General features: G+C 40.4%; 2 protein-coding genes across 8 annotated transcripts in view; both read right to left on the bottom strand.

Moving 5' to 3' along the window:
* Positions 1 to 8,797: 8,797 nt before the first annotated feature.
* Positions 8,798 to 13,139, bottom strand: part of LOC141776381 (verrucotoxin subunit beta-like) — a 48,074-nt gene continuing 43,732 nt past the window's right edge. For all 5 annotated transcript variants that reach the window (XM_074649906.1, XM_074649908.1, XM_074649904.1 and 2 more), the window contains one exon: positions 8,798 to 9,526. In XM_074649906.1, the coding sequence (XP_074506007.1) occupies positions 9,198 to 9,526 (329 nt within the window). In that variant the 3' untranslated portion in view covers positions 8,798 to 9,197. The remainder of the gene's footprint in view (positions 9,527 to 13,139) is intronic.
* Positions 9,520 to 13,139, bottom strand: part of LOC141776384 (verrucotoxin subunit beta-like) — a 34,531-nt gene continuing 30,911 nt past the window's right edge. For all 3 annotated transcript variants that reach the window (XM_074649921.1, XM_074649920.1, XM_074649922.1), the window contains one exon: positions 9,520 to 12,440. In XM_074649921.1, the coding sequence (XP_074506022.1) occupies positions 9,571 to 12,440 (2,870 nt within the window). In that variant the 3' untranslated portion in view covers positions 9,520 to 9,570. The remainder of the gene's footprint in view (positions 12,441 to 13,139) is intronic.

The following is a 13,139-nucleotide window of genomic DNA, read 5'->3' as shown; positions in this document are numbered from 1 at the left end:
AAACAATATGCTCAAATCATAACATGGCAAACTGCAGCCCAACAGGCAACAACAGCTGTCAGTGTGTCAGTGTGCTGACTTGACTATGACTTGCCCCAAACTGCATGTGATTATCATAAAGTGGGCATGTCTGTAAAGGGGAGACTCGTGGGTACCCATAGAACCCATTTACATTCACACATCTGGAGGTCAGAGGTCAAGGGACCCCTTTGAAAATGGCCATGACAGTTTTTCCTCGCCAGAATTTAGTGTAAGTTCGTAGCATTATTTATCTTCCTTGGCGTCAAGCTAGTATGACATGGTTGGTACCGATGGATTCATCAGGTTTCATATGATACCAGTATCTTCACTCTAGCTTTAAAACTGAGCCGCTACAACCTTAAATTCACAAGTTGAGTTAATTTAATTAGTGGAGTTAATACAAACTTGTGTTAACGCGTTATTATCACGTTAACTTTGACAGCCCTATTTTTGTAATTGCATCATATGAACATTAATGTGGTGGTTTGAACTTAAAACAACAGGTCAAATTGATTTCATCAGACTGACAGATTGAAACATAAAAGTGTTTCTGCAAGACGTAAAAGATTAACAACAGTCAGTTTTACTATTTAACAAAACTCCTATTTTTAATCTGTTTATTTATTCTTAAAAAAGAATATTAATGCTTGTTTGTGGATGGACCCGCCCACATTTCTTTTTCCAAAAAAAACTGCACAATATCAAACTAATACACTAGATACGATTATATTATTGTTGTGCTGCTGGAATAAATTGTAGGTTGCTCTCCTGTCATGCTGTGGTGGGATTATTTTATTTTCCTTTTTTTTTTGTGTGGTATTTCGGATATATTGTCTTCATTCTTTTTATACTCCCTTTTCTTTCTTATTCTATAATTCCCAGAGACACTTAATATCTCTTATGGTGACGTAATATGCTGCACATTGTTTTATTTACTAGGAATATGTTGATGTCTGTGCATATACTCCAGTTAGTTCTTCTGTCCTATATATAAACAGGCGCTTCTGCAATGAAACACGTCATGTTAGATAGGCTATAATAATAAACTCTAATCTAATTTTTTGTATAAATTTTTGCACAGTTTATTAAAATAATCGTAAGCCACCAAAATGTCATCAATGCACTAATTAAAAAGAGTTCTGAGAGACTTTAGTTACTTGGAGGAGAACCCAACAGACAGGTCAGAGGTCAGGCAGTGAACGCTCCTGCAGCACAAATCCATCCTTTGGTCACGATGAAGATGAAACACCCTCCTCCTCCTCCTCCTCTGTGTGTGTGAAACATCCCCTCTTTGTCTCTCTTTGTCTCTCATGTCGTCGTCTCTCTCATGTGCTGATGCAAACCACTCGAAGCTCTGGCCCAGATTAAAGAGAGCAGTTCCGGTGAACGGAGGAGGCCTTTATTTTTAGACGGTCATGTTTAATGAATGACCTTGCCTTGAGTCTTGGGCTCGTCGTATTATAAAGAAGAGAAGGAGAGGTCTGCTCTGCTCTCACGCCATCAGTCACCTCCTGACAGCGAGACGGATCAAAATGTGGCCAAAATGTGACGGGACAGAGAGATGTTCTGCTGCTGATGACAGCTGATCAAAACAGTCGATGAGAGAAATTTATATTTTGGTGATGGTGAAACGGGAAGAAAGGAAAAAGCTGATTCTTATTAACCCTCTGAGACCCACAATTGACCCGTTTCTGTCTCTTTTAGAGGGGCACAGGGGGTCTTTAGGGGGAGATAGCAGTAAACAATATATGTCAAATTGCTCTAGTCATAAAACAGAAATAAACATTAATTACTTAATTAATTTATTAATTAATTATTTAAAATAAATTGTAAAAGTGTATAAAGGCTTAAAACATGATAGAAGTATATGATGGTCATCCCCATGCTTCATTATGTCTCATTGGTTGTTGCAGCAATTTTTGAGTTGATACCATTTGTTACACAGATTTGGTGCTAATTTTAACAATTTTGTTTACCACTGGAGAATTGATAAAAATGATCAATAATCCCTCCAAAATACCACATTAAGACACCAAGACCTTGAGGAACACCATAAAATAAGCCATGCTGTGATTTGGGATCAAAAACGTTTTGACATTTTGGAGATTTCCGCAAGAATTGCATTTTTGCGGCGATTGGACGGCGAGCACTTGTGTTGTGTAAACTGCTCAGAAACCCCCTTATTGATCAATCTAGCTAGGAAAGCCATCCATCCTCTGAATACTCTAGATCTCTAGTTTGAGCCATCCATCCTCTGAATGCTCTAGGTCTCTAGTCTGATCCATCCATCCTCTGAATACTCTAGGTCTCTAGTCTGATCCATCCATCCTCTGAATACTCTAGGTCTCTAGTTTGATCCATCCATCCTCTGAATACCCTAGGTCTCTAGTCTGATCCATCCATCCTCTGAATACTCTAGGTCTCTAGTCTGATCCATCCATCCTCTGAATGCTCTAGATCTCTAGTTTGAGCCATCCATCCTCTGAATGCTCTAGGTCTCTAGTTTTATCCATCCATCCTCTGAATGCTCTAGGTCTGTAGTCTGATCCATCCATCCTCTGAATGCTCTAGGTCTCTAGTCTGATCCATCCATCCTCTGAATGCTCTAGGTCTCTAGTTTGTGGCTGTAAAGTTTCATGAGGCTGTGATTATCCTAGAGGTCACCACAGGTCATTTTATACAGTGAGGTCAATGAAATGTCTCCTATGGGGACTAACATCATCACACATGAATACAGTTGAGCTCACTGGATCCACCAGAGTCTCAGCTTTACAGTGAGACACAATTTATGTAATTCAAGACTGTTTAGGGACCCCAGGATGCAGAAATATTTAAATACACCATTTTAGAATAAAATAACACATTTATACTGCATTCATAAAACTGCATATGATTATCATAAAGTGGGCATGTCTGTAAAGGGGAGACTCGTGGGTACCCATAGAACCTATTTACATTCACATATCTGGAGGTCAGAGGTCAGGGGAGCCCTTCGAAAATGCCATGACAGTTTTTCCTCGCCAAAATTTGGCCTAACTTTGTAGCGTTATTTAGTGTTCTTTCTGACAAGTTAGTATGACATGGTTGGTAACAATGGATTTCTTAGGTTTTCTAGTTTCATATAATATCATCTCTATCTTCCCTCTACCAAGCCATCAGAGTTTTAAGGGGTTAAATGATAATTCTGGTTTAAATTGAGTTTAAATTCTAATAAAGCTTCTTTTTTTTATCACTTCAGACAAAGTGTTTTTCTTTGGATACTAATTTTTTGTATTTTCTTTGTATTTTACTTCTATGTTGTATTTTAACTTATTTTGTACTTAATTTTAGTGCTAACAAGTTTTCATGTTTTCAGTAAATGTGATGTTGTGTAATGTAAGTAAGAGCCAGACCAGCCGTATTAATGCTTATGACGAGTGTCTGAGCCTCATACTGTGTGTGTGTGTGTGTGTGTGTGTGTGTCATAAGAGTGTGCGTGTGTGTGTTCAATTCTCGTATTTGTGTATTTACACTATGGTTGTGTGTGTGTGAGTGTGTGTTGCAACATGTGTCACAGGCTCAGGCTGCCAAAGTCCAGATTTATGCCAAGATTAATTATGAGCATGTTGTCCAGATCGGGATGAAAACTGACATGACATGTGCAGTAATCACATTACAGTGTCAGACAGCAGCGTTCACACACTGCAGGTTATGATGCAGATGGGCGGATAAATCCTGCTCTCCTCATGTTTGACACGCAGCGTCACTCTGAGCTGCAGCCGCTGCAGGTCTGAAGGCTCAGTTGTGTTTATGTCGAGGTGCTGTGGTGGTGGCACTTTAAATTAACACCTGCAAAAACTGCCAAACGTGCGCAGAAGTTAAAGGAATTTTAGGAAACGCGCCACTTCGGCATCCTCAAACAAGCTAACGTGAAAAGTTGATTTTTCAATATCAGTTTAATCTTTGAGCATCCAAGATAGGGATAGGCACGCAGTGTGTTTAGCCTAGCTTAGCACAAAGGCTGGAAGCAGGGGGAAACTGCTATCCTAGCTCCATCAAGAGAGAAAAATTCCACCTTCCAACAGCTCGAATTCTGATTTAAATAATGTATAAGGGATAATGTACAGCGAGCTGGTCATTGTTGTGAAAGAAACCCAGACAGGGCGATGCCGTGAGTCTGATGCACATCTCTTTGTACATCCACAGCCATGGACTCATTAGCGTTTTCAGTCCAAAATGGCGACAGCTGTTGTCAAAAAAGCACCAGTTTTGTCTTTTTGCTTCTATACTCTTTAGCTGAAGTGCCTTAAATCTGCATTCTTTCTAACAGCCAGCAGGGGACGACTCCTGCTAAAAGAAGTCTGATTGTATAGAAGTCTGTAAGAAAATGAGCCTATTTCTCACTTGATTTATTACCTCAGTAAACATAAGTTTATGGTCTCAATCGCTAGTTTCAAGTCTTCTTCAATACAGCATGATGTTCATTTAGTAAATTATGGTCCCATTTAGAGTCAGATAGACCATAGAATACGAGTACCCCAACATTGTACTTAACTATAGTACTTGAGTACATTCCTGACCACAGATAAAGAAAATGGTCAAGGACACGATCTGAATAGCTCTATATCGCTCCCTTGAGGACTGATGTTTGTGACCTCCACCAGTACGTAACAGCGCACGTTGAGGATGTTCACCTGGTCACACGTTTGTGTTCACATACTTGCGTGGATCATGTTTGTCTGGTTCGTGGGTTTTCTACATTTCAGATTTTGTATTTTATTAGACAAACAAGATGTTAATTGTAATTGTAATTTGTGAGCTTTAGCTTTACGCCTGAAGTAACTCCCACTTCACAACTCTTAACAGACACCTAGCAGCCAATCAGAACTGTGATTGTAGTTTGCAATCATTCCTTTCACTGCATGGAGAGCAGTTGTATAATAGCCCAGATACACACAGACAGAGTGGACAAAGTCTGTGCATTGTCTCATCTGAACCACAATGGTACAACAGTGTGTCTTGACATAAACTATTCCAGGGTGTGTGTGTGTGTGTGTGTGTGTGTGTGTGTGTGTGTGTGTGTGTTTGTGTGTGCTGGCTCTACAGTTACTGAGGACCCCGTTGGGACGGAGTGTGTGTTGTTAAACAAGCGCTCCCTCTGTCAGCTGACCCGCCGTCACTCCGGTGAATCAGCGTATTGGAGCTCCAACAACGGAGCTTTTGTCACTCACAATCACACCGATGTTCCTCTCCCACCCCGTCCCTCTCTCTCTATGGCAAGCTGTTTTAACATTTAATAGATAAACTTGGCTATCCCGAATTAACATTAGAGATATCCACAATTGCATTTTGACTAGTTGTAATTACATTGTGACTAGTCAGAGTTTTTCTTCCAAATATCTATAACGTCATTTTGACTAGTCAAAATTAAATTTTAGATATCTAAAATGGACAATGTAGATATCTACAATTGAGGGGGGAATTAAAGATATCTTGAAGTGGAATTATGACTAGTCAGAATTAAATTGTAGATATCTGAAACTGGAATTACGGTTATCCACAATTCACATTGCGGATATCCGCAAATGAATTTTGGGTATCTGTAATGAGAAACCCCATACACATGAATGGCAAAAGTAGTTTGAATTATACTAGTCAAAATGTAATTACGGATATCTAAAATTAGAGTTTTGCTGAGTCAAAATAGGATTAGGGATATCTTGAATTAGAGTTTTGACTAAGCAAAATGACGTTAAAGATCTCTAATGAATATCCTGTCCAGCTATTAAATGTTAAAACGGCTCGCCATACTCTCTCTCTCAAGTACTTTTACTTAACATTTTGAATGCATAAACTGGTGCTAAGAGGGTGGAACACCATGACATAATTCTGACATAATTACCAACCCAAAACCTTTACTTAAAAGGTGCAGTGTGTAGGATTTGGCGTCATCTAGCCGTGAGGTTGCAGATTGCAACCAACTGAAACTTCTTCCGTGTGCCAAGCATGTAGGAGAACTACGGTGGCTGATGCGAAAACTTCAAAACGCGAATAGCCCTCTCTGGAGCTAGTGTTTGGTTTGTCCATTTTGGGTTACTGTAGAAACATGGCAGTCGGCTCCGTGAAGAGGACTTGCTCCCTATGTAGATATAAACGGCTCATTCTAAGGTAACACAATGATTCCTATTTTTAGGTGATCATACACTAAAGAAAACATACTTATTAATATCATATTCCATTTCTGCCAATAGATCCCCCTAAATGTTAGACACTGGTCCTTTAAGTAAAAGTACAACAATGTAAAAATACTGCAACAAAATGGCAACATGTCGCTGTTTTACATTAAAAGAAAAACACACTTATGCCGAAAATAAAACCCCAGTTTAAGTCTCAGCTTTTTCACCAGGTACTGCACATGTGGCTTAAAAATAAGGTCATCAACTGGTTTAATCTTTAACAGACATAACAACATCAACATTGTATTTCATAAGCTTATCATGGTTTTATAGAAACTCTTAACCTGTAAAGTAACTAATAGCGTAATTATAGTTCCCTCTGAGTGTTGGGACTCACGACTTAAAATGGTGGTTTAGCCATTTAACTCAGTTACCCAGAATCCTTGAGTCCTTAACTCTGCCTATGGACTCAATGTTTACAGTAACTATAGGCTACTGAAACCCATGACCCACAAAATCACCAGGTCAACAAAACCCAGCACAGCGGTTTTATTTGCTCTCTTCTCCCTCTTCTCTGCTGCAGAAGCAACTCAACAGAGCTCAGCCTCCAGGTGGCCTGATGGCTCTGACCACCATGCAGTCTGCTTGGAGCAGATGAACCGGACTCCTTTCATGCGGTGACACAAGCCTGTCTGCAAACGACTCTTGTTAGCTAAGTACGCTCCGCTAACAGAGTAAACAAGTTTAGTAGTGGCTATGATACAGTCTGCCTGCTAAGGGTAAAACCACCGGAGCTACGAAGCCAAATTAGCGCCAAGCTAACTGGACTCAGCGAAGATACAAAAACTGAAGTGTCTTGCTCAAGGACACATCAACATGCGACTGGAGCAGCTGGGGATCAAACCACCGACCTTCTGATTGGTGGATGACCTGCTCTACCCTCTGAGCCACAGCCGCCCCAACAACAGAACAAAGACGGACCTGCCACCAGGTAACAGCTAAGCTAACAACGCTAACACTAAGTAATGTACTGTAACATTAACTGGGCATCAGCATATCTTAACAGTACACGGCTAAGCACAGGACTGTTTTACTTTGCTATTGTGCATGTATTGATTTGATGAATGTTTGTAGACAGGATATTCGGCTTCGAGCACCATAGTTGATGTATTAGATATGCACAGAGACAAACACGTCTCACATGTCTCACATGTCTCACATGTACACTAACCATCTTTTCTAACCCGGTGCATTATCCTACACATATTACAATCACGTATACTCTGAATTGGCCTCATACAGAGATATACAGCAAAGGGGAAATGCAGAAGTTCCCGCTCACATCATTTTCTCTTTGTCACGAGTTGACTTAATTTAAATGAAGTCATATTATTCAATATAATTATTTTGATAATTACTAATTACTATCGTTAGCCATTTACAGCGTTTTTGAGCTATGGCACCAACATAATTTGGTGCCCCATTATTATTGACATATTTAGCTAATTTTATTTATACTCATTTTAATGATATAATTAATTATCTTTCATATTAGCTAATAACCAGACCAGCTCAAACCTGCGTCCACAACATAATGGTGCCCCGTGTGAGGCATATTATTTTGGCAAGTGCATTGTGGAGAGAACTACTGCACCAACATCATTTTGGTACCCACTTTATTATTAATATATATTGATAATTATATTAATTTCATTGCAATAAATAATTATCTTTAATATTAATTAATAACCAGACCAACTCATACCTGCATTCCAAACATAATGGTGCCCTGTGTGAGGCGTAGTATTCTCAGACATTATTAATAATTGTGCAATATTAATTTTCAGCATAATTTTGGTCAAAGCCAAACATTTTAGATTCCACTTGTAAACTAGCCAAATGTGTTTACATTCAACACCACTAGTCTGCCACGGCAGTATATGTCCAGCTGTACTTACAAACAAGTGCATTGTGGTGAGAACTACTGCATCAACATAATTTTGGTGTCCACGTTATTATGAATATATATTGATAATTCTATTAACATTAATGTAATTGATATTAATATTATCTTTAATGTTTGCTAATAACCAGACCAGCTAAGACCTGTGTCTCCAACAGATGTTGAGTAGAAGAATAAAGTAGCAGAAAATGGAAATACTCAAATAATGTACAAGTACCTCAGAACTGTACTTCAGTACAGTAGTTGAGTAAATGTACTCAGTTACGCTCCAGCGCTGCTGTAGGACGGAATGAAGTGAATGTCAGCATTGTAACGAGTGAGCTGGAAGGTCCTGGAAGAGAAAACGTAGCTGCACAAGGTAAAGAAGGCCACACAGACACATTAGAGGTTAACAGACAACACATGAGGCAATAATAACATTTCTTGATTGTTTATTAATTAATGATTTCTCCATCTTTCAGTGGGAGCCACCACATTACCCCACAGGACAATAAAATGTCAGTACACATCATTATCAGGAATGATTAAAATGATTCATGCATTCAAATCTCAGACGAAATAATCTTTATAGATAATGTTAAAATAAGCAGGAAGCAGATACACCCCCCCCTCCCACCGTCCCCCCCTCAAAAAAAAACAAACTTTTTTTTTTAATGAACAAAGAGCTGATATTCCATTTAAAAAGCTGTATTGAACAATATAAACTGGGTGCAGTCGAAAAATAATAATGTTTCAACGATCATAATAGAAAATGAAAAGGACAATAACATTATCAGGTTTGCTGAGTTAATAGAGCTGCAGCTTTAAACTTTTACACTGGTGGCAATGCTGTCAGGAAGTTAATGGTTTCAGCACAAAATGCTGTCAAACTTTAACATTTATCATCACACATGGTAAATGTGTGTTTTCCTTTTTAGTAAACAGAACAAGCAAATAACTCCTGCAGGAATACGTTTGTACAAAAGAAAACTGTAAGAAGTTCCACTCAAACACATTTATGCTTCAGCTTTTTTTTTTTAAAGTCATTTACTGTAAGTAGTAAGTGGAATTGTACGTGTTCACAAATTTCTGAAAGCATGACTAAGAGCCATCTCAAGACATTTTCTTCGTATGGCTCTCAGGGACCTAACTCGATGCTTCCAGCCTAACTTGGCCTCAGATTTCTCTCTCTCAATAAGCATGTCAATGTACTCTGGAGTGGAGAAAGGATCTGGCTTCAGTGTTCTCTCTTCAAGTCTTTTTAAACACTCAGTAAAGTTCTCCATCAGTTTAACCACCTTAGCCTGATCATGATTGTATTCAGCCTTCAGTTCTACAACCAACGCCTCAAAAGATTTCTTAGCCTCTGAAGGTTGTAGGTACTTTTCTTTCAGCTCTTTCACTGTACCTTTTTGTTTAACCACCTCATACTCCCACCTGTACTTTTGAGATTCAGTACCAGAAATGGGACCTTTTGGTTTCTATGACATTCAAAGCAACAAAGAACCTCTTCATGCTTTTTGTCCCCATGTTCCAACACATCTGTTCAAAGCCCACATCTTCCTCTTCATCACTCATGTTGTCTGCTGCAGATGATTTGTTGTTTGCAAACAACACTGAATTGTTGAATTTGAAGTGAATTGGCGGCCCGCCTTTTGTTTTAGGACATGGGACACCTGAAGCAATGATTGCCTCTAGAACTGGTGGTTGCTGGCCATCTGCAAATGTCACCAGAATCCGGATGTTTTCCGCCACATCTTTGCCAAAGACTGAGGGCACAGATTCCAACATGTATTTCAGTGAGGGTGTGAGTTGTGCTAAAGCAGCCGGAACTACAAAACACACAGCGTCAATTTCACGGACGCCGTGCTCAGCATAGAAGAGATTAAGCAGATGTACAATGATCTCCTTGTCTCTTTCTAAGTCTCCAGTGTCCACAATGGTCAGTGAGTGATCTATTTTAAAACCATCCTGGTGGTTGATCTTGTACACAGTGACTTCAGAGGTCTGGCTTTCAGCTTGTGATCTCAGTTGATCCTCATCAATTAATTGAAATCTGAAAGTGTCCCTCCACTCCACACCAACGATGTAGTTGATCATTCCATTGATCAGAGTGGACTTTCCTGATCGGGTCGCTCCAAAAAGCACAATAGTGCGATTTTGCCTCGTGCTTTCTTTGCCAAAGCTATACCTGCGGCATCCATCGATGTCCATATCTTCTTCCATAGCTTCTTCTGTCAGAGTCAGTTGATAAACTGAGGGTGACTCATGATTCATCCTTTCGCTTATACTTTTGAGGAATTCTGTGAGTGTTGTTGTGCAGGCATTGACAGTGATGCTCTCTTTGCTTCTGCCGTCTACACCACAATCACATCGGACTCTGATGACATATTCTGTCTCTGAATGAAGCTCTAAAATGATCGCCTTTTCAGCTCTCGACATCATTTGGCTCCATTGGAGTTCTTCCTCTTTCACCCTGTTGTCCTTTACGGCGTACTCCAGGATGTAGCTCAGGATGTGGACACCTTGTCCAAGCTCAGCAGGTTTTTCCCAGCTAACTGATATCTCACTTGAGTTTGGTTCAACTTGAGGTTTTCCAGGAGGGCTGCAAGGTAAGGTTTTAATGGAACCATTGCTTTCCTTGGCTGGCCCAACCCAACCCGCTGAGGTCACTGCTCTGCATCTGAACATATACTCTGTGTTAGGACTCAGACCGCTCACTGTGACTTCTTCAGTTGTTGATGCTGTTTTCTGTCTCCATCCATCCTCTCCAGTGACACAGTACTCAACAGAGTAGGAGGTGATGTTCTCTGCTCCAAATCTGGGTGGAGAAATCTTCAGTGTCACACTGTTGTGGTTTATATCACCTACTGTTACCGTTTCAGGCTTTGAAAGCGGCTCAAAGTTCTCACTGATTGGAAAGCCATCTTTATAAAGGTAGATGCTTGAACCTTTCTGTGTCTCATTTATTAATCCCACTGTCAAGAACTTAATGTTCTTGTTCTCCTTGTTGGCCTCTGCAAAGTCACTGAAGAGCTTTGCTTTATGCCTCATCACATCTGCTACTTCTTTTGAGGCGTACCATTGTTTCTTCTCTACATCCTGAGTGCGTGGATCTTGAGGGTCGTCTGGTGTTTGTTTTAAGTAGTTTGATAAAGTTGAGAGGTATGGTTCAGCACTTCCCAGCGAGGTGAAAACAAAACACACAGCATGCTCTGCACTGAAACTTTCTTCATGAAGACCATTTTCAGATGGAACAATCTTGGTGTTTTTCATCATGTTGGTGAAAGACTTCAAAATGCAGACTTCTCTCTCTTTACAGTCCATCCACTCATTCAGGTTTTTGCTGTTGAAAGGAGAAGAGCATCTCTTCTTCAAGATCTCAGCGAGCACAGCCTCCTCTTCTCCTCCTCCTCGGATTAATGGAAGTTTCTTTGCCAAGGTTCCTTGAAGTTCCAGTCTGAACTCAGAGCACATCTCTTTAAAGGTTTTGATCTTTTTGCCAATCTGTGGAAACTTCTGTGCAGTGGTGGTTTTTAGTGCATCATTGCACCTCATTTCCAGCTCACTGAAGTCCTCCAGGACATGCTGGGATTCTTGAACTAATCTTATACTTATCTGACGTATGAGTTTAGCAGCAGAAGAATCTAAAGTTGTCAGTGGCAACAGCCAGACTTTCATCGGTACGGCGTTTTCTCCGTTGGCTCCCAGCAATTTTGGCAGACTTTGGTAGACTTCCACTGCATCCTGAAAGGATGTCGGAGGTTTCTGAAGGGAAAAGTCTCCAAAGAATCTGCAGGAGAATTTCTCAACATTTTCTCTGTCCTGGTTTTCCATTTTCAGCGAACCTCCACCCTCTACCACAAAGTTGGGAATCTTCTTGATCATGACTTTCAAGTTACACTGAATGACTTGATGATCTTCCTTTAGAGACACCTCACGGTCAAAGACAAAGAAGGCTTGTGCCCCATAAAGGATACCAGTAACTACATGTGTTGCTAATCCTTTATCAAAGACATACGGATGTTTCACATTGTCTCTTCCAAGATGATTCATCGACAGTTCCTGGAACTTTGTGGTAGCTTTGTAATTCAGTGTTACTCTGGCCTGATTTTTGGAATTCTTACTATCGTTCAGGTATTTTGCCGATCCTTCAACCTCAACCAGTCCACCGAAGAAACTTGCTTTCAGAGAGGCTTCAACATTTAGTGCTGAAGATTTATCTGCAATTGATTCAGATGCAACTATCTCAAAGTCATTGCTAGGTTTTGGTCTTTCTCTTGTATCTTTTCCAAGGGCATCACAGTCCCACAGTGTCAAGCCTGCAAAAGTAGAAGCAAACATCAGCGTCCAGAACCAGCTAGACAGGAGAAGGTGTTGTTATGTCATACCAGACAGATTAGATGCTCAAACAAATTAAATTGAAGGTGAATGTCTCATCATCCTGCTCACCGTACTTAAAAATTGTGGAATTGTTTTTTCAGTTATATAATTCCTCCGAGAGGGTGTATGGCCCTGTTCAGACCTGGTATTAACATGCGTCCTCAGTGATCCGATCACAAGTGGACATCTCTAAGTACGTCTGTTCACACCTGGCATTAGAATGCGTCTCCACATGCGTCTTCAGTGTCCACTTGTGATCAGATCTCACTTCCCCGCCCCATATGCAAATAAACACGTAGTAAACACACGGCTAATACAGCAGCCGTTGTATATATATTATGTATTCGTTAATTCCTGTATATTGCATTAACATTAAAATAAAAGGTTATTGTACAGGCGGTCCCCGGGGACCTCTGCGCTGCAGGTGCCGGCACCGCTGCTTTTGCCAGACAACAGCAGGTCACAGAGCTCCAGAGAGCGAGGAGGACAGAGAACAGGTGGGCGGTCGGGGGTCAGCTCCGCGCAAAGCAGCGGAACAAAAACACCGACACATCTCCGACAATATCATAATAATGCACTTTGCGTGCCTGTCTATTAACCTAAGGGGCGCGGTGATCCCGTGGATCCCAGCTGGACAT

The sequence above is a fragment of the Sebastes fasciatus genome, chromosome 11 (assembly GCF_043250625.1).
Source record: "Sebastes fasciatus isolate fSebFas1 chromosome 11, fSebFas1.pri, whole genome shotgun sequence".
NCBI classification, from domain to species: Eukaryota; Metazoa; Chordata; class Actinopteri; order Perciformes; family Sebastidae; genus Sebastes; species Sebastes fasciatus.
Note: the sequence above shows the minus strand (reverse complement) of the source record. Positions and strands in the feature narration are given on the sequence as shown.